At 57.8% G+C, this 24,280-nt stretch overlaps 2 protein-coding genes across 7 annotated transcripts in view; one reads left to right on the top strand and one right to left on the bottom strand.

The window, feature by feature from the left end:
* The window catches only part of C13H7orf50 (chromosome 13 C7orf50 homolog), a 149,394-nt gene that overhangs the window by 63,651 nt on the left and 61,463 nt on the right, over window positions 1-24,280 (bottom strand). The window contains exon 1 of one of the 5 annotated variants that reach the window (XM_023655083.2): window positions 10,932-11,510. The exons of the other annotated variants lie outside the window; for them this stretch is intronic. Within the exon in view, the coding sequence (XP_023510851.1) occupies window positions 10,932-11,495 (564 nt within the window). The 5' untranslated portion in view covers window positions 11,496-11,510. Of the gene's footprint in view, window positions 1-10,931; window positions 11,511-24,280 lie in introns of those variants that run through there. 5 annotated transcript variants of the gene reach the window in all.
* On the top strand, window positions 11,332-22,419 carry LOC102148317 (uncharacterized). 2 transcript variants are annotated; one of them, XM_070231355.1, is made up of 4 exons: window positions 11,332-11,453; window positions 11,562-11,728; window positions 11,896-12,146; window positions 19,764-22,419. In XM_070231355.1, exon 4 carries the CDS (start codon window positions 19,781-19,783, stop codon window positions 20,768-20,770), a length of 990 nt encoding a protein of 329 aa, XP_070087456.1. In that variant the 5' UTR covers window positions 11,332-11,453; window positions 11,562-11,728; window positions 11,896-12,146; window positions 19,764-19,780; the 3' UTR covers window positions 20,771-22,419. The 2 variants fall into 2 exon arrangements, with proteins under 2 accessions (XP_070087456.1, XP_005598618.2); XM_005598561.4 differs by lacking the exon at window positions 11,896-12,146 and having other exon boundaries at window positions 11,334-11,453.

Here is a 24,280-nt window from a genome sequence, read left to right on the forward strand (position 1 = left end):
AGCTACGGGGCCAGGATACTCCCTCTTCCCCACGCTGGCCCCATTAGAGACCCAGAGACATGAGCGGGCGCGTCACCCTCAGAAGCAGCACTGGGTGTGCTCCTTCAGCCCTCCACAGCCGGCCATGCACTAGTGCATTCAGCACCCTCGGTCTCCACCACCACGAGGACGGTCCAATGTTACCCCACGTGCAGACCAGGAACAGACCGAGCCCAGCTGGCCCGGGGGGCAGAGCAGGGTAGCACCCTTAGGCCAGGCGGCTGCAGAGAGAGCTCTAACCAGTTTCCCTGCGTTCTCTTCTCTGGCTCCTCCAGTCTTGCATCCAATGACATTTGCAGACTGCTGCTGGCACCTGCTCAGCCACCACTAGACTCTGGTTTGCCAAGGCCTTTCAGGAGCTGGTGCACAGAAATGAGCACAGTCCCAAAACACTCCCAACTGAGCCCAGCCAGAAAGAGTGGGCCCCTGGCTTCTCCAGCAAGATGCAAAGGTGTCAGGGGCTCGGAAGGGATAAGCCCTTAGAAATGGGCTTGGTCTGTGAAGACGCTGTGGAGGCGGCTGGGCTGCACGTCTCGGCCTGGTACCCACCATCTTGGCGTTTGTGTTGCTCACCGACGAGGCTGTCTAACTGTGTGTCCCTTACAAACGGGGCACACTTTGGCCTGTGTTAGACTTGATGCCATTTTTTACTGCTGTCTAGCATCCCATAGACTGTATCACAATTTATCTGTTGTTTGTGGACATCTGGGTTGTTCCCAACTTCGGGCTGGTGTGAATGGTGCTCTCCCGGGACTGAAGTGCTGGGTCGGGGCACACACCTTCAACCTTGCACACACGCCTACCTGCTTCCCAAAGCGGCTACAGGTGTGCACTCCCAGGAGCAGAGCGCCAGCACGCCAGCTCCTCGTCCTCACCAACCCTTGGCGTTGTTCATCTTTCTGCCTACACGGTGGGAGCGTGGAGGCAATCCCCAGCTGTTACAGGGCCGAGGCCCTTCTCGCCATTGGCCGTCTGTACCTTCGCTCTCTGAAGCACTTCTTCAGGTGCTCTGCCTGTGTTTCAGCTGATTTGAGCTGCTTCTTGAATATTCTGGACAAAAGCCCTCACCATTGGCTCCTGACCTGTGTCCTCCCCTCCATTTCCTTGTCAACCGAAGGACAAGCCCTGGCCGCATAACAGGGAAGTGGGCAAGATTTCTGCAAAGTTCTCAGAAGACAGACACCTCAGAAAACCCCGTTCTTCCCGGGGGGAAGGAGGCCAAGGGCACCGCAAGAACAGCAGGATTTAAGGGACGGAGCCGTTGTTTCAGCGACACCTCTGATGTCCCACAACCTTCATGCCTGAAGCAGCACGGGCGCCCACCTGTCTGTGTCCTCACCAAGAGTGGAGTTTGGAGAAACTGCACGTCTGTCGGCCGTCGAGTGGGGGACATCCAGAAAGTGCACAGGTGACTCGGGGACACAACTCCAGACCCAAGTCCCTAAGGGACACAGAGTGCAGGGCAGGGCAGGAACCGAGGGGCAGGCACACGTTCTGATCTCCACAGGAAGCAGGTGCCAGCACAGGAGGCTGTCCAGGTCGCCCAGGGCCCGGACGACTAACTTTAATGCAGAGACACAACAGTGCTGCCCGGTGCTGGCAGAAGCCACTCGGCCAGCTCTCGGGGGCTCATGGGACCACCAGTGCTCACATCTGTGTCTGTTACCTGCTGTGTGGCCTGGGGCAACTTCTTAGCTTCTCTGGCCCCTTTCCTCCTCGGGAAAATGGGGCAGCTGTGAAAATCGAGTGGATCATTCCTAGACAGCACAAGGTACCTGGATGTGCTCGGTAATCGCGAGCTCAGGTTATCACTTCTCGACAGGCATCTATGGAGTTACGGCGAGAATTAAACCAGCACAAGAGGAGCCGAGGTTCCACGACAGAGGGCACCTGGAGGTGTGTGCCAGGTGCTGCTGCCGACAGGAAGAGACCTGGTCACAGAGCAGGCTCACAAGAACGCAGACTCCTAACTGTATCCCCAGAACAAACTGGGGTGCCCCCCAAAGGGAACCATCCATGGCTTTTGGTTAAATGATGAGAATGGTTTGAGGCCATCAGTGGGAACGTCCAGTGTGGGTGTAGGAACCAGCCTGGCCACTGCCGAGCTGTGGAGAGGCTGGAATGGCCAAGGACAGACAGAATGGGGGACGTGGAGTGTCCATGGGGTGCCAGGCACTGCACCTCAAGCTCCTCGTAACCCTCAACACAGCACTAACTGCCCTGAGAGGTGGGTGAAATCACCCTGTTTTCACAGGTAGGAGAATGGAAGCTCGAAGCTTAGGGGACGGCCCCAGAGCCCACCCTTACCCATGTCACTGCGCAGACGCAGACCCCGGCCCTCCCTTGGCCCAGGCGTCCTGGCTTGTGGAGGGACTGAGAGTCGTGGAGGACCCGCAGGGACCCTTCGCCCCTGGCGATGCGGGGAAGCCGAAGCCCCCGGGGACAGCTGCCGAGGAAGAAGGCCCGTGCCCACGACTCCCAGGTCCTCTCGGGCCCCAGGGAGGCTTGTTTCTGGAGACGGCCCTCCTGGCCTCTAAGAGTGTGTGAGCCAGGTCCCACTTTAGGGCACAGCCCCTCCCCGGCATGCAGGACGGCCTGCGGGGCGGGGTGAGCGTCTGTGTGAACAAGGGGGGAGGCAGGCACACGGGAGCCGAGTGTCAGGAAGAAAAAGCACCGGTCACGAGCCTGTGGCTCCTCCCCTACGGGAGGCCCAGGCGCGTGGGCAGCTCCTTGTAAGACCAAACAAGCAGGGTTTGTTCCACTTCTGGAACTCACCCAGGAGAAACGAAAACGCGTGTCCACACAGCATCCTCGGCGGCTTGATTCACCAGGGCCCCAAACTGGATGCCAGCCTTTGTCCCCCACCAGGGGACGAGGTCAGCAGATCATGGCCTGCTCTCGACGGTGGAGGAACCCAAAGCCCCCAGACACGGTGCCCACCAGGATCCTGCATCTGCAGAGTTCCAGGACAGGCCTGCACCTGCGGTAGGGGAGGGCACAAAGGAACCTTGTGGAATGATGGAAACGTCCCACGTCTCGGTCGAGGTGTGGGTGACACAGGTGTACGCATCTGTCAAAGTTCCTTGAACTGGACACTTAAAACCTGAGCTCTCACGTCACTTGTGTAAACTATGTCTCAGTGACTGTTTCCTGAAGAAAGGGGGCAGGGACATTCCACAGCTACTGCCCAGCAGCTCTTCTGGGCCTGTCCACCATTAGCCTTATTTGAACCCACGACATAAGATACTAATGTGCAAAACTCGGTGAAATCGAGAACGTGTGGTTTTACGTTACAGTAGGACACGTGACTCGGATCTACTTTCCAGGTCAAATGTGCTCTGGCCTCTGCACGCGGGCGTGTGCGCGGAGCTCCACCCAGTGGCCGGCCGGGCGCCAGACAGGCCAGGGAGAACGGAGGGAGCCTTGTCACGCCCTGAAAAGACGCTCCTAACAGGTTCACAGCTGACAAGGCCGGGAATGCAACAGTTTCCTACAAAGGCTTTCACCGCAAACCAGCTGCTGCGGAGCAAAGACAGCGGGACCCTGTTACCGTTCCTGAGCTGCGGGGGCGGGCAGGGGTCCCCGTCAGCGACTATTCCCTGCAGACACTTTGGCCCAGGATCCACGTGGTGCCTGGGAGCCACAGCAAGTTATGCTTTTACAAAACACCCCCTCAGCAGCATGGAGGGGAGCTGGGTCCACACACGCATGCACGCGCACACGCATGCACACACGCCAGCCACGAGGAGCCCGCACAGGCCCAGGGGCAGCACAGGGCCCGGTGCCTCCGGGTCAGGAGCCGAGGGTGGGCGTGCACACTGATTTCTGCTTAGGGAAGGCTCGGCACAATGTCATTTACACGGAGCCTTCGTGCTGGCCTTTCTGACAGACCAGTCGAGTCAAACACTGAAGGCACGCACTGCAGGTCGGGCACAAAGTGCTGGGGCCGGAGACGCAGATAAGAGGTAGCTGTGAGATAACGCGGGTTTAAAGAAAATGTTGGGTTTTTAAAAAACTTTATATCCAACAAGAGGCGCTGGGGAACGGCAGCGTGGTGGGAACGCTCTGGCCATGGCCTCTGGGCCTGCGCACAAGCAGCCGGCTGGGAGACCCGCAGGTCTGGCCTCTGCCCTGCTGGGGCTCCTGTCATGTGTAGATGGCAGTTTCAAACACCCACAGAGGGTTGCTAAAGGGGACAAGGCTCCTTGGAGACATGGCTTGTCCCCGCTGGGCCTGGGGCACCTGACACCAGAAGGCAAGGAAGACCTACGAGACTAACAGGGTCCTGTCAACAGGACCCAGAAGCTGGCCCTAAAGGGCTCCCCTTGGCCACATTGGGACAATTTGAGCATAAAACAAGACAGTGAGTGGAGAATTAAAATACACTGCATTAAAAAAAAACAAACACGAGTTCACAGTGACCCTCAAATGGCACGGAACAGAGAGGAGAAGGGAAGAGAGGGAGAAAGTAGAAAATGGCCATTCAGGAGGGACCATGGAGACACTGGAGGCTGGGGGGAGGGTGCTGGGAATTGCACACGGTCCGAACGTCTGTCACGCACATTGCCAAGGCGTCAGTGGGAAGGACCTCTGATACAGCTGCCACCCTAACCAGTGCCCAACCCTGGCACCGCCACAGGGACACGCTGACATCAGGTCCCTGGCCTGGCACAGTCTGGGGGGCCCATCACCCCCAAAGTGCTCACCACCCACACCAGAGGCAGGTCGAGTCTCAGGTCCCTTAGAGGACTACAGTGTCACAACCCGCGTGGCCACAGCTAGTGCCCAAAGGGAGGGGCCTGGCCCATGGACAAGTGAAGGACAGGCTGGCGGTGCCTTGTGGGGCCACATACCACACGTGGGGAGGAACAAACCCAAGACAGAGAACTGGGTAGCTGAAGGCAGAGCCCAGGAGACAGGCAAGAAGGAGGGACAGTTGCCTGCAGAAAATCAGAGAAACGTGCACAGCCAGGGCTGGGATGACTGGTGGGGGAGGCGCAGTGGATGAGAAAAGGAGCCGCTGAGGCCCTGTGAAGGGAGAGCAGCAAGCAGGAAATCCACGGGTCCCCGGTACCCGGATGCCCTGTGCCTGGGGGCCAGCGGCCTCCCAATTCCTGAACCACGCCCCAGGCTCCATCACTGTCCCGGGGCCTCTTCCTGGAGTCCTGGCTCCAAATGTCCAGCACTCCTTATTCCCAGAGTCCCTCCACCACAGCCCTGTTACCAAAGCCTTCCTCCCAGGACCTGAGCCCACAGGCGCTCGGCCGGCCTTCTCCTTGGCCCCCACCTGCTCCTGGCCGAGCCCGGCCCATCTGGAAGTTCCTTCCACTCCCTCAGCTGTCAAGTCAACCCGGCTGGTTAATGTCTGGTCCAGCGCCCTTCTAACCTTCTAACCTTCTAACCTGTATGGTCACATGATTAACGGCGCTGGAGAAGGTAAAAGGCCTTGGAGAACCTAAGAGATTGGTGATGTGTGACTCAGTTTCTCATAGAAACCAGCAGCTGCCACGGTACGACGGTCACTCTGCAGCGACTTTTAGAGTGGAGGTGAGGCCGAGGGCAGGAAGGGCGGACACGGAAGGATGGCCCCTGACAGTGAGTCCCGGGGCTGGTGGTGCCATCAGGATGCTTAGCTGACGCCTGCCTGCACAGCGGACAGACGCGGGGCCTGCCCTGCAAGTCCCGCCATGCTCCCTGGGTCTGCAGGGCACTCAAGGAAAAGCTCTGAGAGAGAGTTACGATCCCACGACCGTGTCCTGCCTGTGGCCAGCACCACGAGGAAGAGACCCGGCTGTTTGAGACGACAGGCTTTTCTGAAAAAGTTCCTGATTCCAAGTTGTTGCTTCCCACGTGTGGGGACCGCACCTGTGACACCAGCTGCGCCTGGAGTTCTCCTTGTAGGAGGGTTTTTATCGGGAATTCAATTTCTCTAACTGATCCAGGACTGATCAACTTTTCTATTTCTTTTTGGGTCAGTCTGGGTAATTTGTATCTTGCAAAGGATTTGTGCATTTTATCTAAGTTGTCAAATGCTGGCATAAAGTTATTAGTGAATTCCCTTACTATCATTTACTGCCTGTGCCATTGTCGGGACATTTTACCCAGCCCCACCCACCCCACTCCTCAAAAGCAGCGTCGGGCAGCACAGAAAGGACCTGACTTGGTCTCAAGGAAGGAATTCTCTTCAACTGTGTTTCTCAATAACGCTGCCATGGGATGGGCAGGAGACATCTTAAGCCCTCCCTTAATTTGAACTTCAAGATACACTCAATATAGTGACGGAAACCGTGTCAAAGATGCTCTCCAGCAATACTCTCCTCCCACTTCCAGCTCTCCGAGACAAGCTGTTCTGCGGCTCTGCCCCGAATGCTTCAGCAAGATCCTGCAGGGCGTCCTCCCCACCCTGTTCTGACCTCGCAAAGGCACAGCGACCATCAGTGGCCTGAAGTGCTGCCATCCAGTGTCTTGGAACATTCCTCCTTCCACATGTTGTCTCCTCCCCACTCACACTGAGTCCTCATCCAAGCACAGGTTCCACGAGAAGAGGTGAAGAGGTCTCTTGAAAACTGCCTGTTCCAACGGCTCTGCCCCACGAGGCCCCTGCACCCACTCCCCTCCCCGTGTCCCAGCACAGCGCCCAAAGACCCCTCGTCATCCTGGCCTCTGACTGCCAGCGCCCAGCTGAGCCGTCTGATGGGTCTTTCCTCCCCAGCCTCTGATCTCTCATCTGCAAAAAGAGAATGACAACAGTGAGGCCCATCAAACGGGGCTGGGCACCAGATCCAGCCACATGGACGGCACCCCGAGAGGCCTGCAGCCAGAAGTGCTGAGCAGATGTCAGCTATGATACTGTTAGGCGAGAGAGAGAGAGGTGGGAGGGTGAGAACCAGGGGTAGGCGACATGCAAATAATTCTGAACTAGTTCTCTTCAGAAAAACATTTGTGCAAGAACCCCAAACCCGACTAGTGTCTGAAAGGCTGCGTCCCTGAGGTGCTGGGCAATGTCCTGCTATGGGCCCGCTCCAGAGCGCCCAGGTGTTCCAAGATTCCTCAGGTGAGAGCCAGGCTATGCGCCAAGATCAACCAGGAGAGAGCCAGCAACCCGTGGGGGCCTTGGGCAGACTTCCTTTCTGGGGGGTGGGGGTGGGGTCACTGGTTTGATGCCCTGTGGGCAGAAGCACCTGCAGGAACGGCCCAGTCAGCACCTCTGCGTCAGTGCCAGCCGGAGGCCTCCACCCCATACAACCTGCAGAGCACGACGCCCAGGCAGGCACCTGGGCTGGAACTAAGAGGAATCAATCCACGACCAGCCCACTCCTTCCTCCTCTGGCTGGTCACACAGCAGCAGGACAAGGCAGGCACAGCAAGCACTTGATGCAGTGGGGACAGACACTCAGGGGACAGGGATGGCTGCAGAGGGAGAGGAGGGGCCCCTGGGAGATGATGGAGGTGTTCTTAAGGTGTAGAGTCGCGCCCTATATCATGACGTTTCGGTCAACGATGGACCACACAGCCTGGCGGTCCCGTAAGATCAGCACCACACAGCCTAGGTGCGCAGTGGGCTGTGCCATCTAGGTTTGTGCAAGCACACTCTAGGATGTTCGCACAACGACGACATCGCCTAACGACGCAACTCCCATAACGTACCCCCGTCAGTAAGAGACGCGACAGTATTGCGGCCTCACTTGCTCTGTCTCTGTGGATCTGGCTCTTCTGACATTTCACTAAGGGGGATCGTGCGCTACGTGGCCTTTGTGTCTGGCTCCTTTCACTGAGCATCATGTCCTCAAGGTCCATCCATGTCGTGGCGGGTGTCAGCGCTTCATTCCTTTGTGTGGCAGAATCAGATTCCACTGTCCGGACAGACATTTTGTGTATCCATTCATCCCTCGATGGACATTTGGTTGTTTCCACTTTTGGCTGTTTCAAATGATGCTGTTAGGAATGTGCGGGTGCTGGTTCGTGTGTGGAAGAGGGACATTTTGGGAGGCCAGACAGTCTAGCGGGGTAGATGTCCGTAACTTGGGCCGTGCCCGTGGGCAAAACCCACTGACGCAGGGAACACAGTCTGATGGTCCAGTGCTCACACACGAGAACACCCAACAGTTCGTCCTGGAAGGGACGCAGAGGAGGAAGAGTCCTGTTCCTTAAGACACGTTGTCAGTGCCTTCTCAGCAGAGGCCAGGAACCACGCAGAGGAGCAATGAGGAAATGAGGCGTGGCCGGGGGTGCACTTTATGACTTTATGACTCAGTTCCCACTTGAGTTGGACAACCAGCCCCAAACTGACCGAGGTGGGTCCCGGCAGGGGAGAGTGGAGAACGGAACGAGGTCAAGGTCTCCGTCATTCACGCACTTCCAGACATTGAATGTGCACGTCTCACACGCAGAGCTTCTGCCTCCTGCTGGTATCTGCAAAGAAAAGTCCGTCGCCTGATCCTGCCCTTGGCACTGAGGGGGACTAGGCCACAGTGGGGATGCTGCAGGCCAGAAACAAGGCGACACAGCACACCGTCCAGTGAGCCTTGTCCTCCTGCGCCCCAACCGCCAATTCAGAGCAGATGGCCTCGGGGCACAGACGTCCACGTGGGGAAATAAGTCAGATGCGCGGAAACGGAAGACATCCGTGCTAGTCTGAAAGACAGGATGTGATGGGAGGCAGGTGCGGAGAAGTGGGGGTATCCAAACGGGAGATGGACGGTGGGCTGGAGAGGGATCCAGGCCAGTCCTGGGAGCTGGGCTGTAGAGGCGGGCCCCCTTGGACACATGCGGGCCTTCTCTCTGAGTGAGGGTCTCACCACCCAGTGGAAACCAGCAGTCACTGCCCTTCCTGTGCTCACACTTTTAGGTCTGTTGCCCCGTCAGTCCTCAGATAGCCACTCTGAGCGCCGCTATTACTACCAGCACTCACAGGAGGAAACCGAGGCCCGAGAGCTAAGAAACGCACTCTAACGAGGCCTGATTCTGAAGTCTAAACACTTTCCCCTCCGTGCTGGACGACTAACTGCTGGAGGGATGAGAGTCGGCCGCTCTGCGAGCAGCTGCGTTCACCCCGTAGTTCGCGCCTACACGCGGGCTGGCTCGGCTGCAACCCAGGCGGGTGGAGGGCTTGTGGGACGGCTGTTCTGGCAGGGGTGGATGTAACCACAAGCAAGGGGAGGGGCCCACGCGGGGAAGGGGCCACGGGCGCGGGAGGCAGCGGCGCGGGGGGCTCCTGGCCACGGCGGCTCTCGTGGGCTGGCTCAGCTGGCACTGACAGCTCACGGCCCTGGAGAGGCTGCCACGTCCGTCTGCCAGCAGCAGCTACAGCACAGATGGAACACATTCGCAACCCCTCTGGACACTGGAGAAGGAGCCAAACCATACACAGGCCTCCCAGTTGAGGCAGCTGGAGAAGACCAATGGGTCGGGGCAGCGGGGTCAGCCAGGCCCTGTGCTCCTCCAGTAGCTCAGAAATCTCCTCGCAAGGCTGGGAGAGTTCACGGGGAGAGCTCGTTTTACTACATCAGGGCTCTCAGAGGAAGAAAAGCCCAGGGCCAGAGCTTGTGGGAGCAGGAGGCAGGACAGACCCCGAAGTGTAAGCTGGGGCGGCCACTGCCTCCCAGGAACTCGCTCTTCTAAAGAAAGCCCCGGATTTCACTCAGGATTGTGGACAACGTCCCACAATGCCAAGCAGATGGGAGCAGAGCCGCAGTGCCCACCCACGAGTACTGTCCACTCTCACCTGCCCTGCTGTCCCACCCCTGGTCCCACACAGCCCATGGATGGGCTGACTGACGAGGCCCACCTGTTCCATTGTTTGGAGGGGTCCTTACAACAGCAGTGGGGGCAGCAACTCGAAGGGACGGGGGCCTGCGGCCCCCATCGTGTAAGTGCAGAGCACGCCCCAGGGCTGCCTGTTCTGACTCAGAGCCCAACGGCCCTGCAGGGCCGTGCATGCCTCTTCCACTCTGGGTCCTCACTCAGGGCTGAGCACAGGGCCTGGCTACACGACCCGTCCCAGGCTGGTTCTCCAGACAGACCAGGAGGCCTAGGAGGCACCCAGGCTCCAGCTCTTGCTCTTGGGCTGGAGGCCCTTCCTCCGTCACTGGCCGGAGCTCGCTCCCTCAGGGCTTGACTTGAGGCTGGATCCCTCTTGGGTGCACAGCTCGGTATGCCAGTGGGAGGGGCTGATGGCCACGGGGCTCTAACAACAAGGCACCTCGTCTCTCGGAAGCTGGGAGAACCAGAGACTGACAGAAGCCCAGCTCCCTCTCCAGCCTCAGGTCTCCCATCTCTGCGGGAAAGCAGCCCCTGCCAGTGGTCCTCAAACTTCCGCAAGGATCCCCCTCTCCTGTGGCAAGCTCCAGAGCAGTCTCTCGGCCCCAAGGCTCTGGGAACAGAGGCCTCAGCTGGCTTGAGTCCTCAGGTGCTCCCAGCGCCGACACCACAGCATCCATGTGGGGCATGTGTTGTAGGAGACATTCAAACCAACAGCCTCTGGCCCAGCCTGGGCTCAGCTGACGGAGCCTGTGTGCGCCTCCCGGGGCCTCTGTGGTTTCCACGGAGCTGCCGCGGGCCATGGACACCATCCGTGACGCCGGATGGGCTGAGCGCTGCACAGGAAGGCCCCCAGTGCGCTTGTATCTTATGCAGGGCAAGCTTCATAGAAGAGACTTGGACACCCAGTGGGGGAGGCGTTTAAAGAGGAGTCACGCTTTAGTTTCCAACCAGGGCTGCCGGGGAAAGCTACAGAGGAGGGGACACGAGTTTCCAAATCCGTCTTGGAGCTCTCACCTCCTTTTGGCAGGGCCACTCCTTTCGGAATCTGGGGGCCCCCGACCACATCCCGATTCCCCTACTGACTGAGCCCTCGCTGCCCCATCCTCGGTTAATCCCTCCAAAAGTCTTACCTGCCTGGCGCCCAGCCTCCTCGGCAAGGTTCGGGTGAGGAGGGCGAGGGTGAGCAGACACGGATGACCCCGCGCATGGAGAAGATCTGCCACGAATGGTCCTTCTCTCTGGGCAATCGCGCCCTGACTCTGCCTGACCTGAGTGAGGTTCCAGGCACAGCCTGCTGGGTGATGAGGAGTCGTCCCTGGCTCCACGTCCAGGACTCCAGCTATCTGACGTCCACCCTGCTGTTGGGGGCAGCAGGCAGCCCCCGGGTCGAGGTGCCCGCTCGGGCCTGGAGCCGAGGCTCTGGGGGAGGCTGGCGGGCACTGCCTCTGGCAGACAGGTTGTGAGCGCTTTCCCACGTGCCATGGGTGGGGTTTGGGTCCTATTTTAAGTTGCAGACGTTGCCTGCTTTCTGGGAGGGACGTTCTGTGAAGGGGCCAGCGTGTGGATTCTGCAGGAAACCGCTGGAGGCCTGGACCCTGGGAGCACAGCACACACACCGCTTTTCTGTCTGCAGCGCCAGGCCACCTCCCTAAGTAGGTCCATCGGAACGTTTCTGGGTCACATGGCCAAACCATACTCTGCCTAAAATGCAGTGTGTGTGGTTTGAATGACTTAAGTGCGAATTCCTGTTTTCCTCGCAGAACTGTGGGTTTCTGTGCCGCCTGTTTTCAGGGCACAGAGCGGCTGCAGGCGGATGAGATCGCGCGGAGAGAAGGCGGCAGCAGCAAGCAGGCCCCCTCTCCCTGAGAGCAAGACCCCTCGGCGGGCGCACGACCCAGAACAGGCTGCGAGCGGGGCCCGCGCACAGGTGAGCTGTTGGCCCTTCTCGCTCTCTGAATTGAGGTTTACGGCATTTAAAGCTAGCGGGGAGACCGGAGAGATTAAACAGCTCAGAGAAGTTTCTCTCTGAAAACGAAGTTTGTTTATGCTATAGGCTGGTTCCAATAAAGAATAAAATGAAGTTTATTTTTCTAGCATTTGGAACTGGAAATGACTGAGCAGACTGCTCAGGTCTTCCTCATTAAGAAAAGATGAACGGTGCCTATAGTTCTGTCTCCAAAAGACGGAGCTAGAAAAGGTTTGTCAACTGTCAGAAACCCATCCGGCGCTGACCGGCGCTGCCCCATAGACTCCGACGCCTGGGTCTCAGTCCTAGGGCAGTACCTCGGGGAAGCGTCAGTCCGGCGGCGCATGATGGACGTCCTCTGCAGGCACATCTGGAACGTGTACGTTTTCATGGGGCATAAACCCTGGAAATGGAGGGTTCTTGCCACGATGGCGGTGGGGCGGGGCCGGGAGCCCAGACACGGTTTTTCCACACAGAGGAGGGCCGGGCGGAGCCTGGGAGGCAAGGTTTGAGTTTGCAAACCGAGCAGGGTCCCGGCCAGCCTCCTGCACAAGGCGGGCTTTGTGCTCCAGTCATGCTTGGGATGACGTGGAATGCCGGAAGGAAAGGTCGCCCGGGACTACCTGAGACCTCTCCGTAAGCTGCGGGAGCCGACCGAATGCCCCCACCCCACCCCCAGGCCAGCTCCCCTCGCCTGACAGCATCTTCATAAAGATGCTTGGTGCTATACAGCTGACGCATGCCGGGGGCTTGGCGATGTGCCCAAGATGCCCGGCCTGTGAAGCGGACACCTGGGCTTCGCCAGGGCAGACAGGGGGTGTCCACCCACCCTGGGACAGGGACCACCGTGACTGCTCAGAGCTCCTGAGGAGGCCCCAGGAGCGATGCCTGCAGACCCCTGGGGCCAGGGCTGAGCCGGGGCAGGCTACCCATCCAGCCCAAGTGGACCTTAACTTAAAGCCCAGGGCCAGCAGGGCCTCCCGCAGCTGCCCCGAGGGGCCCAGCAGTCTCCCGTGCCCACTCCGTCCTGCCCTGCCCCAGTGAGGCCGTCAGGGCTGGCCGAGTGAACGGTTGCTCAGAGCTGCGAGCCAGTTGCCTCGGGCTGCAGAGGGTCCACGCAGCAGAGCCGGGCGGGGCCTAGAAGGTAGCAATGGGAGGATGGAGACTGAAAGAGAGGGGACCCGTGAACAGCGCCTGCCCCGTGCCCTCAGGGCCACATGGCCTGTAAGACGGTGCTGCCTCACGGCCAAGGCGTCCCTTGTGGCCTGGTGGCCCCATTCTGCACCCCAGCACTGCAAGCGCGGCCTATTGCTACAGGGACCCGGCGGCCATGGCTGGGAGGTGGAGGACGGGAAGCCAAGTCCAGCACAGTGGCCTGGTCCCCGCATGGGAGCAGTTCCTCTCCTGGCTCAGCATGAACAGCCTCAGGACAACAGAATCAACACAGTCCTTTGAGACCCACACACAGTGGGGCAGCAGGAGGCCACCAAACACCAACGTCCTTCTCTCTCTGAGACCCGCACACAGTGGGGCAGCAGGAGGCCGCCAAACGCACCGTCCTTCTCTCTCGACATGAGTGACTGGGATCCTTCACCAGTCCTGCCGCAACTGCCCGGCCTGCCCTCCCACAGCCAGTTGCTGAGCAGCACATGGGACACCCCACTTCTTGACAGCATCTGTGTGGGAGCACACCCCGCCTCCTGGGACCCTCCTCCAGTCAGCCACCCAGCCTCGAATCCTGCAGTGGGGCCTCCTCACACCCTCCTCCTGCGACAGCACGAGGCTCCCTGGGGCGCACGCTCACCCTCCTGGCGCGAGCCCAGCCTGTCCCACACAGCGCCAACTGCAGGTGCTCTATGGCCATGGTGCCACGGACTGCGGGGACGGGCCGGGTCAACTGGCGCCCAGGGCCAGGCTCCTGACAGCAGCTCGGTGAGTGTGTGCTGCCTGTTGGTGTGAAGTCGCATCTTTCAAACGGGGGTGGGTTTGCAAAAGCTGAGTTCTTTCAGGCTCAGCTTTGGGAAGGAAGGGCTGTATTCACAACACTTTAAAGTGCTGACAAACTAAGGGACCACAGGATTTCCGGCAGACACAAGATGGTCACCCCTGGACTGGAGACCCCTCATCCCCTCCACCCTCGGACCAGAGCCAGGACCAGAGGATTCTCACGGAGCTGGGGGTGGTGGAAAGAATGGGCCTTGAGGACCAATGAGGAGCACGCCCCTTCCCCGTGTCTCCTGAACACCCAGGGGCCGGGCTGGGGAAGGGCTCGGCTTCAAAGGGAGACAACGCGGCCCACAGACATCTGGGGCTCAGCTCCTCCCCTGAGGGAGGGGAGGCCTTCCACAGGCGTGCCCTGGGCTCCCACCTGCACAGGAAGCACAATGTGCCCACAGAGGCTGTGGGGACCGAGGCTGCGGATGGTCCTCTGCCCCAGGCAGGAGCCGGTGCACCCACATCCACTGTGTGGAGAACAGGAGCTCCGGGCACGGCCGGACCAGGTGAGCTCTGTGTCTCCTGGAGGCACACGTGTGTGCATGTGTGCGTGTGCACACGTAGGTGTGTCTGGGAGACAGACAGAGAGGCACATGCTTTGGAAGACTCAAAAGGAGCAAAATGGAACTTGTCCGTCCTCGTGCTTCAGTGAGGTTACCCCCTGCCCATAAAGCACAGCTGCTGGGGCTGAGTCTGAGGGCAGCCAGCAGGGGTGGTGCTGGACACCATGTCTCTGCAGAAGCAGCGCGAACAGGCAGAGGGCCATGCTGCCTGCCGTGCTCCCTCCCCTGCCCAGGCCCCACATGAGGGTCAAGGACAGCCCTGGGGCTGGCTCCCACATGCCACCTTGCCCTCAGTCCCAGACCACACCCCACGCCCTGCACCCCTGCAAGTTCGTGCCCACCACCGTAAAGCTGGCCAGGGCTGGACGGCCGGGGCCCGCCATGTACGGGCTGACACGGTGACTCACCCTGCCACTTGGCTCCCGGTCTGCAGGGACCACAGGGGACTGAATGGAAACGTTTATGCAGTCAACAGCAGAGGCATAAGAAAGCTGATCCCTGCCAGAGGGCTCAAGGGAGGGCGGCGCTGGCCCCGGGGACAAGGGGCTGGTGCCCGGGAAGACAGAGGCAGGGCTCTCTCCAGGGCCCCGGACAGAAGGCCGTTGACGGTGCTCGCCCAGTAACTCAGCCCCGGCCCACTTTCCCACCACTGGGTTAATACAGAGTGTCTAACGCGGTCACCGCATCCTCGTCTGCCTTTAACACTGTGAATTGGTGGTGAAGCAACAATCACAGCCAGACTGTGTGCTGAGCATCTATAATCTCTAGACAATGCAGCTCAGAATGACAATTCCTAAAAGAGTCGAATCTGAGACCAATGGGACTGCGGGCCTGAAGGTGACAACGTGCCCACCCAGGCAAGCTGAGGACACGCAGGGTCACCTGGGAGAATCCTGACTTCAAAGGTTTATGCCCTTCTTGTGCAGAAAAAGAACTCGAGAGCCTTTCTGGGGTGAGGCCCAGGATGGGAAAGGACCCCAATAGCAAAAATTCACAAACAACTTAAATGTCCACCGTGGGGGATGGTTAGTAAATTACTGTCACAGTCCTGTGGTGGTTACTCATCCATTAAGATGACAATAAAACCAGGCAGAAGCACGGGAAACACTCAATAACCAAGGGCTAAGAGGATCAGCAGGACTCCCACGGGACTGAAGTCCCGACTGTGTGAAAACAGGTCGGTAACAGGAAGTGATCAGTCATGAGGGGGTAGCTGCCCAGGGAAGGGCCCGAGGGAGCAGGGCCCGGACCTGGGGGCTGAGAGGGACCCAAAGGCCAGGAGGACCACCCAGAGCCCCCTGGGGAGGAACGGGGGCCCACGGAGGAGGCACGGAGCCAGCACTTCCTGTGCCGACGCAACTCCCTTGCTCTCATGGTTGGGCCGGGCCACCTTCTAACTCTGGGGAAGCAGTCCCTGGTGAGGTGGGGCCCCTGCTCCCCAGAACCCTTCTGAAAGGCTATTTAAGGAGCTGCAGCCAAGAGCTGCTGTAAAGAGCACAACATTCTCAAGGCTCTGGCCTTGGGGAGCTCCCAGGGGACCCCAGAGCAGGGCCTTGGCAGCCCTCTGTGCGGCTCAGGAAAGGGTCCGGCTCTCGGCCTGAAACTGGCCAGGAGATCCAGCAAGGGGGTCGGCCATGGAGGGTCGGTCCATCCTCCCAGGGGTTCTGAACCTCTTCTGCTGGGCCTGCAGCACTGCGTTACACGAGCAGGTTCCGGCAGGAAGGCTGGCGGCACGGCCATGGGGGAACAGCTTGACACAGTGTCACACGCACTCTCAGGGCAGAACCAGCAAGTGTGCTGCGAGGCATTCACCCCAGAGAAAGGAACTTTACCCTCATACAAAAACCTGCGTGCAACGTTTAAGGCAGCTTCACGCACAACAGCCAGAGCCTGGAGACAACCCAACGTCCCTCAAAAGGTCAATGGACAGACTGCGGTGGTGTGTCCACAGTCGGTTCTGCTCAGTGCAAAGGGAACGAGCTGACCACGCACATCACACTGAGTCTCGACGCATCAGGCCAAGAGAACAGCCAGACTCCGACGGTGCTGCGCACATGGATGCCACTCCCGGGATGTTCCGGAAGAGTCCAAATACAGAGCAGGGCAGGGGCTGAGGGGCTGGGGTGGAGGGCGGGGCTCCCCACCAAGGACCCACACAAGGGAATTTTGGGGTCCTGTGCATGGTCGTGTTCACCTGATCAGAGGTGCAAACCTCACTGCATGTAGGTTTTTCAAAACGTACAGGTTCTTGGGCCAAGCTGCCTAGGTTCAGATCTCGATGCCATCGTCAACAGTGTGTGACCGAGCAAAGGACTTCCTCTGTGACGTGGTCACTGCAGCTGTAAAGAGGGGTCGTAACTGTCCTGCCTCGTGTGGACAGCTGTGAGGCTGGAGCAAATGGTCACATGGAAAGTGCCTCGAACAGCGTGGGCACGTGTGAGGCCTGAGTAAGTGGGGACGACCTTCCAGCCGGGGCCCTGGCCACTGAGCTCATCTGCATCTCTTCTCTGTGCCCTGGCCCCTCGCTTTTAGGGGTAGGAGGGAGACTGACAAGACCAAAGAGGAGCCCGGGAGAGAAGGGAGCTGGGCATGGTGGTGGCGGCTGGGGGAAGAGCTGGAATCGTGGCCAATTTTGAGGAAATGTCTTCCATGTTTCGTTATTTTATCCTTCCAAATAAAACCCAAAAGCGGTGGTGAGGAGAGAGGTGGTCCAGCACAGCAGACGTGACGGCGACCAAACCCAGACCCCGGTGTCACCTTGGGCTCCTAGGAGGGCTCCGCTGGTCAGACTGTGAGACAAGGGGGTGGGGGTGAGTGAGGCCCAGTAAGTGGGGTGTGTGCCCAGGGACACCACTGGAGGAGGGCTCGGCGCCCCTCAGACCCAGAGGGGGCAGACGAGTGAGCCCGCCAACTCTTCCCCAGACTTGCCTCCCAAGATTGGGGATTCAGGAGCATGTCAGCTCTCCCCTGCCGGGACACCTCATTCCTGGCCCGATTCTGGAGGCACAGGCAGGTGCAGGGAGGGGAACCTGTGTGGGTTTGCACGGTACTTGAGGCCACGAATTCCACCTTTTGCTCACACAGCCTGGGGGGCAAAAGGATCAGAGCTCAAAACCTGGGTTAACTGCACGAGGGCCCGGCGCAGCACGGAGAGAACAGAGGCCTGGCCTTGCGTGCTACTGGGACGTAACCAGTCCCAGCCTACCGTGCCCGGCGCCCACCTGGGTGCGGGTTTCTGTGTGGCCGTCCTTTCCTTGAATGTTCCAAGGCCTGGGAAGTGGCTGGGGGTGCCTGTCGTACAGCAGGGGACGCTGAGACCCGAGATTCTAGGCAGCCCGCACACAACAAGCAAGTGTCGGCGCCAGAACCACTCCTGTCTGTGGCCACAGGCACATGGCCTCTTGGCAGACAGCTCACCCCATGGGGAGAGAGGAAGGAGAGGAGGCCAGAACGCCCCTTCACCCAGACGAGGAGGCCCTTACCCTGCAGAAAGGCGGAGGAGGGGCAGGGAGCCTCGACAGGCCTTCCAGCCAGCAGCAGCAAGGAGCCCAGGATGCCCCCCAGGGCCGGCACCAGACACATGCGCTCCTTCCACCCGGCTGGTGACCCAGAGCCCGGCCACCAAATCAGATAAGGATCTGGGTCAGGGTCAGGTGGCCCCTGACCATGAACGCCCCAAACACGACCAGCAAGGACGCCATATGCCCCAGAAAGTGCCTGGAGCACTGGCCAGCTGCAGGGACTGGATACCAGGACGGCTGGTGCTTTTTCTGACCTGTGGTCAATGTTCACAAGATCTTCTTTCCGATTTGCCTTAATTAAAGAAACATTCCAAATCACTTCCTCTTGCTCTGGCCACTCTTCTTAATTTCGATGTCACCCAGTGTCCTGGGAGTCACAAATCACCTTAAGCACCAGCAGATGGAAAACATCACCATTCACCATGTGTCTCTCGAACCAAGAAAGGCAGAGCCGTGCCTGGAGAATGGGGGTGCCCAGCCCCTCGGCAGGCCTGTGGGATGGAGAGAGGGTTAGGACGAGGCAGAGCTCTCTGTGCACCCAAGTAAAGCACGCATGCCAAGGCAAATACATGGTACGCAACATCTGTAGGGTGCATGCCAGTGTACGGTGTGCACACGAACGAGAAAGGTGCGTGCATGGGGCGTGTGCAGGCACTGAAGGCATCTGTGCCACAGGGAGAAAAGTCAACAACAAATCCACAGATGCAAAGATCCCACAGGCTAGACAACATGTGTGTAGAATACACATTTCCACACGCAAAGTCTGGGGGACACAGGGTCAACAATTCGGGAAGATGTCACATGTCGGGAAGAAAGGCCATCAGTTTGCTCTCTACTTCTAAGTGACTGCCAGCCTGGCCCAAGCAAGGACACGCTCCAACCCACACATGGCCTCACATGGAGGGACCCCTGCGCCCCATCGCAGACCGTGGCCTATGGCTGCCCCCTCAGAGAAAATGAAAATGGGCAGAGGAGCTAGGCCCACCTTTGAGCATTCCAGGAAAATTAAGTTTCCCATTTTATTGCCTTCAATTTCCTTTGAATAAACAGCAATGCTATCTTCTAGCCTCATCTGCTATTTAGTTAAAATTTAAGAGGGAAGGGACATTTATATGGAAATGAAATTATTTCCATGACAAAAGCTGCCGAGGAGGGCTGAGTCTGTCGTGTTGTTATTTAAAGCCGTGCCCTGGCCGCAGGACCTTACCGCTCAGCCCCTGCAATAAAGCAGCCCGGTGGGGGCATCCTGTCCGGGGCAGCACCCAGGCACCCGCTGCTCCAGCCCCTAGAGTCTGCTTTGAGAGCAGAGTCCCTCACAGAGGCCAGAATGGTCAGAATTTCTTGGGTCCAAAAGCCCGAGGACACGTGCCAGCTCAGCTGCCGGCCCCCAGGCAACGCGGTCTGGCCATTCCTCCACGAGGGCAGGAGCAGGAGGCACCGGGTGGGCTCAGATCCGGAACTCCAGTCCCTGGAAAGCCTTCACCGACTCCTCTTCGGGGAGATAAAGGCCTCCGGTGGGCACGCCTCAGAGAGCGGGACTGGGACGTGGCGCACTCAGAAGACCCGTTTCCTTTACGAGCGACAAGGTTCACTTTGGTGTGGGGCGAGGAGGGAGGGGGGTGCCCTTGTGCCCCTCCCTCCAATCTCACAGGCACCTGGGCCCCCTGCTCTAGTGGCACCCACCTCAGTTCGTCCCAAAACCCACCACAGGGAAACCGGCTGTCAACACCAATTCCTGTGCCCACTCGCTCTCGGTGGGAATCACGTTGGACGCAGAAATCTTCCTCCCAGAGCTCCCAGAGCATCCCTCGCTTAGGGGCACTGGGCTGGGCAACGCTGCCCCTCCTGCCGGGGCCGTCCTCTCCATGCCCTGACGAGTGACCCCACGTAACGCTGCGGGGTGTGCTTCTCTTACAGGCTGGACGCTGCCCAAGATGAGCTCCCACAACATGTCCTGGATACAGTACCCGAGCCGCGTCTCCACGGCCGTTGAAGACGTCATAGCTTCGCAGAGCGTCGTCTCCCGGTGTGTGCATGTCTACGTGGCTCTGTTCATCCCGGTGAGCCTGGTGACTGGGCTGTTCAACCTGACCACCTTCCTACGGGGCCGTGCCAGGCTGGGGGGCCTGGACATGTTCCTCTCAGACCTCACCGTCACCAACATGCTGGTGACACTGCTCTCGCTCACCGCCATCAGCCGGCCCGACTACCTGGCCACAACCAACCTGAGCTGCGCCGTCCTCTCCTTTCTGGCCAACGTCTGCTACTTCAATGCCCAGTACGTGCAGCTGGCCATGCTCTTTGCATTCCTGCTGCAGGGCCCCTCATCTTGTCTGCGTGCGGCCACCAGCGGGGCCCAGAGGCCTGCGGCAGGGCTGGCTGCCCTCGGGGGCTGTGCCTTCTGCAGCTCCCTGGGAGTGGTGGCCCTGCTGGGCACGTCCAGGGAGCTGGACAAAACCACCCTGTGCCAGGTGGACCCGCTGACCGCCTGGCCTGAGTATGAAATCGTGAAGGTCAGCCTGGGCTTCGGGGTTGCCCTTGTCCTGAAGCTGGCGTTCTTCATCCTGCTCATCGTCCAGCTGGCCTGGCGGGCAGCTCCTCCCCAGAGGGACACGGCCTCTGCTCACCTCGTCGTCCTGGCCATTGCCCTGATCATGTTTGTCTGCCGGCTCCTCTACAACATGGCGCTCCTGCAGCGGGCCAGGCTGAAGCTGCAGAGGGACATCGGCTTGCCCAGGGATGAGCTCCTCATGAACCTGGCGGAGCTGGTCCTGTTTGGCGAGAGCTGTGTGAACTCCCTGGCCACCCTCTTCCTCCACAAGCCCTGCAGGCTCGCGCTGCTCTCCATCCCAGCACGCCTCACGCACAGGTGCAGGAGGGGTGAGGCCAGCAACAGCTTCTCCTTAAAGAGGGTGGGGAGTTAAGTCGGGGCCCCGGTCTGCTGGAAAGAGCCAGACGGGCAGGTGACGGAGTCTCCCCGGCGGTTAGGGAACACCGTCCATCTGTGAAACTCCAGCCCGCTCAGGGAGAGCCAGCAGCAGGAATGACTGTTGGAAGGCGCTTATTAAACACCAGCTTTCTGGCAGTCACTCAATTTATGCCCAAGCACGACCCCTTGGCCCCCAACACTCACACCTAAAGGAAACGCTGCAAGGCAGGGATGCGGTTGACGTGGGCGCAGAAGCTGGCCCCACGCAGACCTGGTCTGGCTACGATGGTCTGAACTGTGAGGGGGATTGCACGCCTCGGCTGTCTGCGAGCTGCCATCTCTCTCCACCCCTACCCCAACCAAATGACAAAGAGGGGATCTTGAAAACAGAGACATTCTTCACATAACTTTCTGACCATATTACAGTCTGGTCCTCAATGGTCGTAGCTGGTTAACCTTCAACACAGCCAGAAAGTTCGGGCCACACAAATCTTGCCAAGAACAAAGGTTTGTTTTGTCTTTTTAAATTTATCACCATTGGAGGTCTGAGAATATCACCTACAAGCTTAAAAGCCCTAAAATCATTGGTGTAAGCCCAGTGATAACAGTACCACCAAGCACTTTTTGCTCCCTGTGACCTGGCAGGTAGTTGGTGCCCCAGGAGCCCCAAGTAGGTCAGTGAAAAGCTCGGCGTTTCAAAAGCCTCCTCTTCCATTTGACGATATCTGCAGAAAGGCTAGTAACATGTGAAATATAAAAGTACAAGCTACAGTAACAAATCTTACTCCAAAGTTCACAGTCCTCATCCTTGCTGGATTTATATTAAGATTTTCTTGGTTGAATAGAGAAGGGAGAGATGCAAAGGAAAAGTGTCTCTCTGGCGTTGTGAAACCTACACCTCTGATAGCTCTGACTTTTTTTTTTTTAATCAAGACTTTACTTTTTTAGAGCCGTTTTAGGTTCACAACAAAATTAAGACAAATGAAGAAACACCCCATAAGCCCCCTGCCCCCACATGCACAGCCTCCCCCTGTGGACATCTCCACCACATGGTGCATTTGTCACAGTCGATAAACTGCATGGACTCATCACTATGACCCAGAGTCCACCATGCACATCAGGGCTCACACTCGGTGTTGCACGTTCTACAGGTTTAGACAACTTTATAATGACACATACCCACCATTATCATCTCACACAGAGTATTCACCGCCCCAAAAATGCTCTGTGCTCCGCCTAGCCATCCTCCCCCCGAGACCCTCGGCAAACGCTGATCTTTGACTGTCCCCATAGTTCTGTCCTTTCCAGAAGCTCATATGGAAAGAATCGTATAGCACATATCCTTTTCAGACTGGCTTCTATCACTTAGTGATATGCATTTAATGTTCCCCCATGTCATTTCACGGCTTGATCCCTCATTTCTTTTTAGCGCTGAATGATAGTCCTCGTCTGGATAGCTTCTATTTTAATGAATATGCTAATGTTAACCTGTAAACTAAAGAACAAAAACATGGTTTTTGTGAGTTTATCTTCTCAATGTTTATGTATTTTCATCACTTTTTTTTGGAAGAAAGAGGATTTGGATCTTATACAGTTAAGCAGCTTCTGTAATATAACATTAAAATGTTAAATGCTTTCCCCAAACTCCCCTTCTGTTTCTTCTGCTTCGTTTACTCACACATCCATAAACCCTTATTACGGACCACGTGCAAGAAGAGGTGCTCACAGCACGCCCACTGTGGTGCAGCAGGAACACGAACGACGAAGCTGAGGGTGTGTGGAAGGAGCGCGCTCCCTCCCTCCGGCAATGATCCAGCAGTATAAACAGCATCAGGGCTGACATGTTAGGGCTGCTTCTTCACACAATATGGTAATTTTTTATTAGATGCTGGACATGGTGAATTTCCTTTGTTGAGTGAACTAAGCGTCTTCTTTACACGGGTATTGAAGCTTACTCGGGCAGACAGGTTACTATACTCACAGTTCAGCAGGATTCTTGGGAGAGTTGCTTTTTAGCTTTGCTAGTAGGAGTCAGGGGTAGCCCAAATACTCAGGGGTCCCATGCTGGGGTCTCTACTCATTGTCATAAATGTTCAAAGACATCTCCGTAGTCTGGGCAGAATTAGAACACTGACCAGCCCCACATAAGCTCTAGGAATTGTTCAGCTTATAGCCAGCCTGTGGGTGTTCTCAGCTCAGCCTTGAGAAACCTCACACTACGCGCGCACGGATTCAGACAGAGATTCCAGGGGACCGCTACCCAGACCGCAGAGCTCTTTCTTGACGTGTACGGTACCTGCCAATTCCAGCTCCCTCAGCCTCCCAGAAACCCAACCTCTGCCCCCTCCACACAGCCAGACCATCCTGCACTGCTCGGCACCCCACCGCCTCCAGAGAGGAGCCAGGGTGAACACGGGGCTCACGGTGTGTCTTCCCTTCTCTTGGAGGTCATAGTTCTGCTCCACATATTCTCCTAATGTCAGAAAACCGTTGTTTCCTACATTTTATGGTTCATGGCAGGAGTATAAGTTCCCTTGTGTTACTCATGCATGGTCACAAGTGGAAGGAACTAAATTAATTTATAAATACACAATAGTAGATCCCAAAGGCTTGTTAGCTTCAGAACTCAATGAGGGGATTAAAAGTTCATGTGTGCTCAGAGCTCCTTGGAGAAATGGCTGTCCCCAGGACTGGGACAGCAAATACACAGGATGAGCCCAGAGAATTGGATGCCACTAGGTTTCTAAGTATTTCAGCTGAAGGAGTAATTTTAGACACCAAACCATAAGAATGTAAATTGGTGGTTCTCTAACTTTTTCTTTTCAGCAGTAGGAGCTTTCTTTAAACAAAAGCCTATAAAGGGGCCCAACATGAGACATTAAAAGGCCAGGCTCTGACCAGGGTGGAGGAGTGAGGAAATCAGATGGCTAGAAAAAGGTCCCCAGACCCCAAACCACCAGCCCCTGCAGTAGGCTCTGGGGTAGGGGCCTGCGGCAGCCCCTGTGACAGCCCCTGAGGTAAGCTCTGAGATAGGCCCTGTGGGAGCCCCTGAGGCAGCCCCTGAGGTAGCCCCTGTGGCAGCTCCTGTGGGAGCCCCTGAGGTAGGCTCTGTGGTCAGCCCTGTAGTAGCCCCAAGGTAGGCCCTATGGGGCCCGGGCAGCTTCCAGACGCACCATGTGAGTGTCGTCCATTTACCCCTCATCCTGTGACAGTTAGGACACACTGAGAACTGGAGCTTTTCAAGGACAGAGCTAAGAGAAAGATCTGGAGCCAACAGAGAACGAGAACATACAGGCCTTTGGCTTCCAGCAGCAGGAGGACATTCTAATCCAGAAAGAAGCGTACATGAAACCTCAACTTTAAAAAGACAAATCAGAACTGACTGGAGGAAGAGAGGGAGGGAGACGTCACTTCCTGTGGCTCCTCACCTCTCTCTGAAGATACAGCTTGGGAATCACTTAAGGTGAGGCTGGGACAAGGACCCAGATCTTCAGCCTGGCGTTCT

The sequence above is a fragment of the Equus caballus genome, chromosome 13 (genome assembly GCF_041296265.1).
Source record: "Equus caballus isolate H_3958 breed thoroughbred chromosome 13, TB-T2T, whole genome shotgun sequence".
NCBI lineage: Eukaryota > Metazoa > Chordata > Mammalia > Perissodactyla > Equidae > Equus > Equus caballus.

Coding starts and splice junctions, on each gene's coding strand:
- LOC102148317 (XM_070231355.1), top strand. CDS start 19,781: ATGAGCTCCCACAACATGTCCTGGATACAGTACCCGAGCCGCGTCTCC.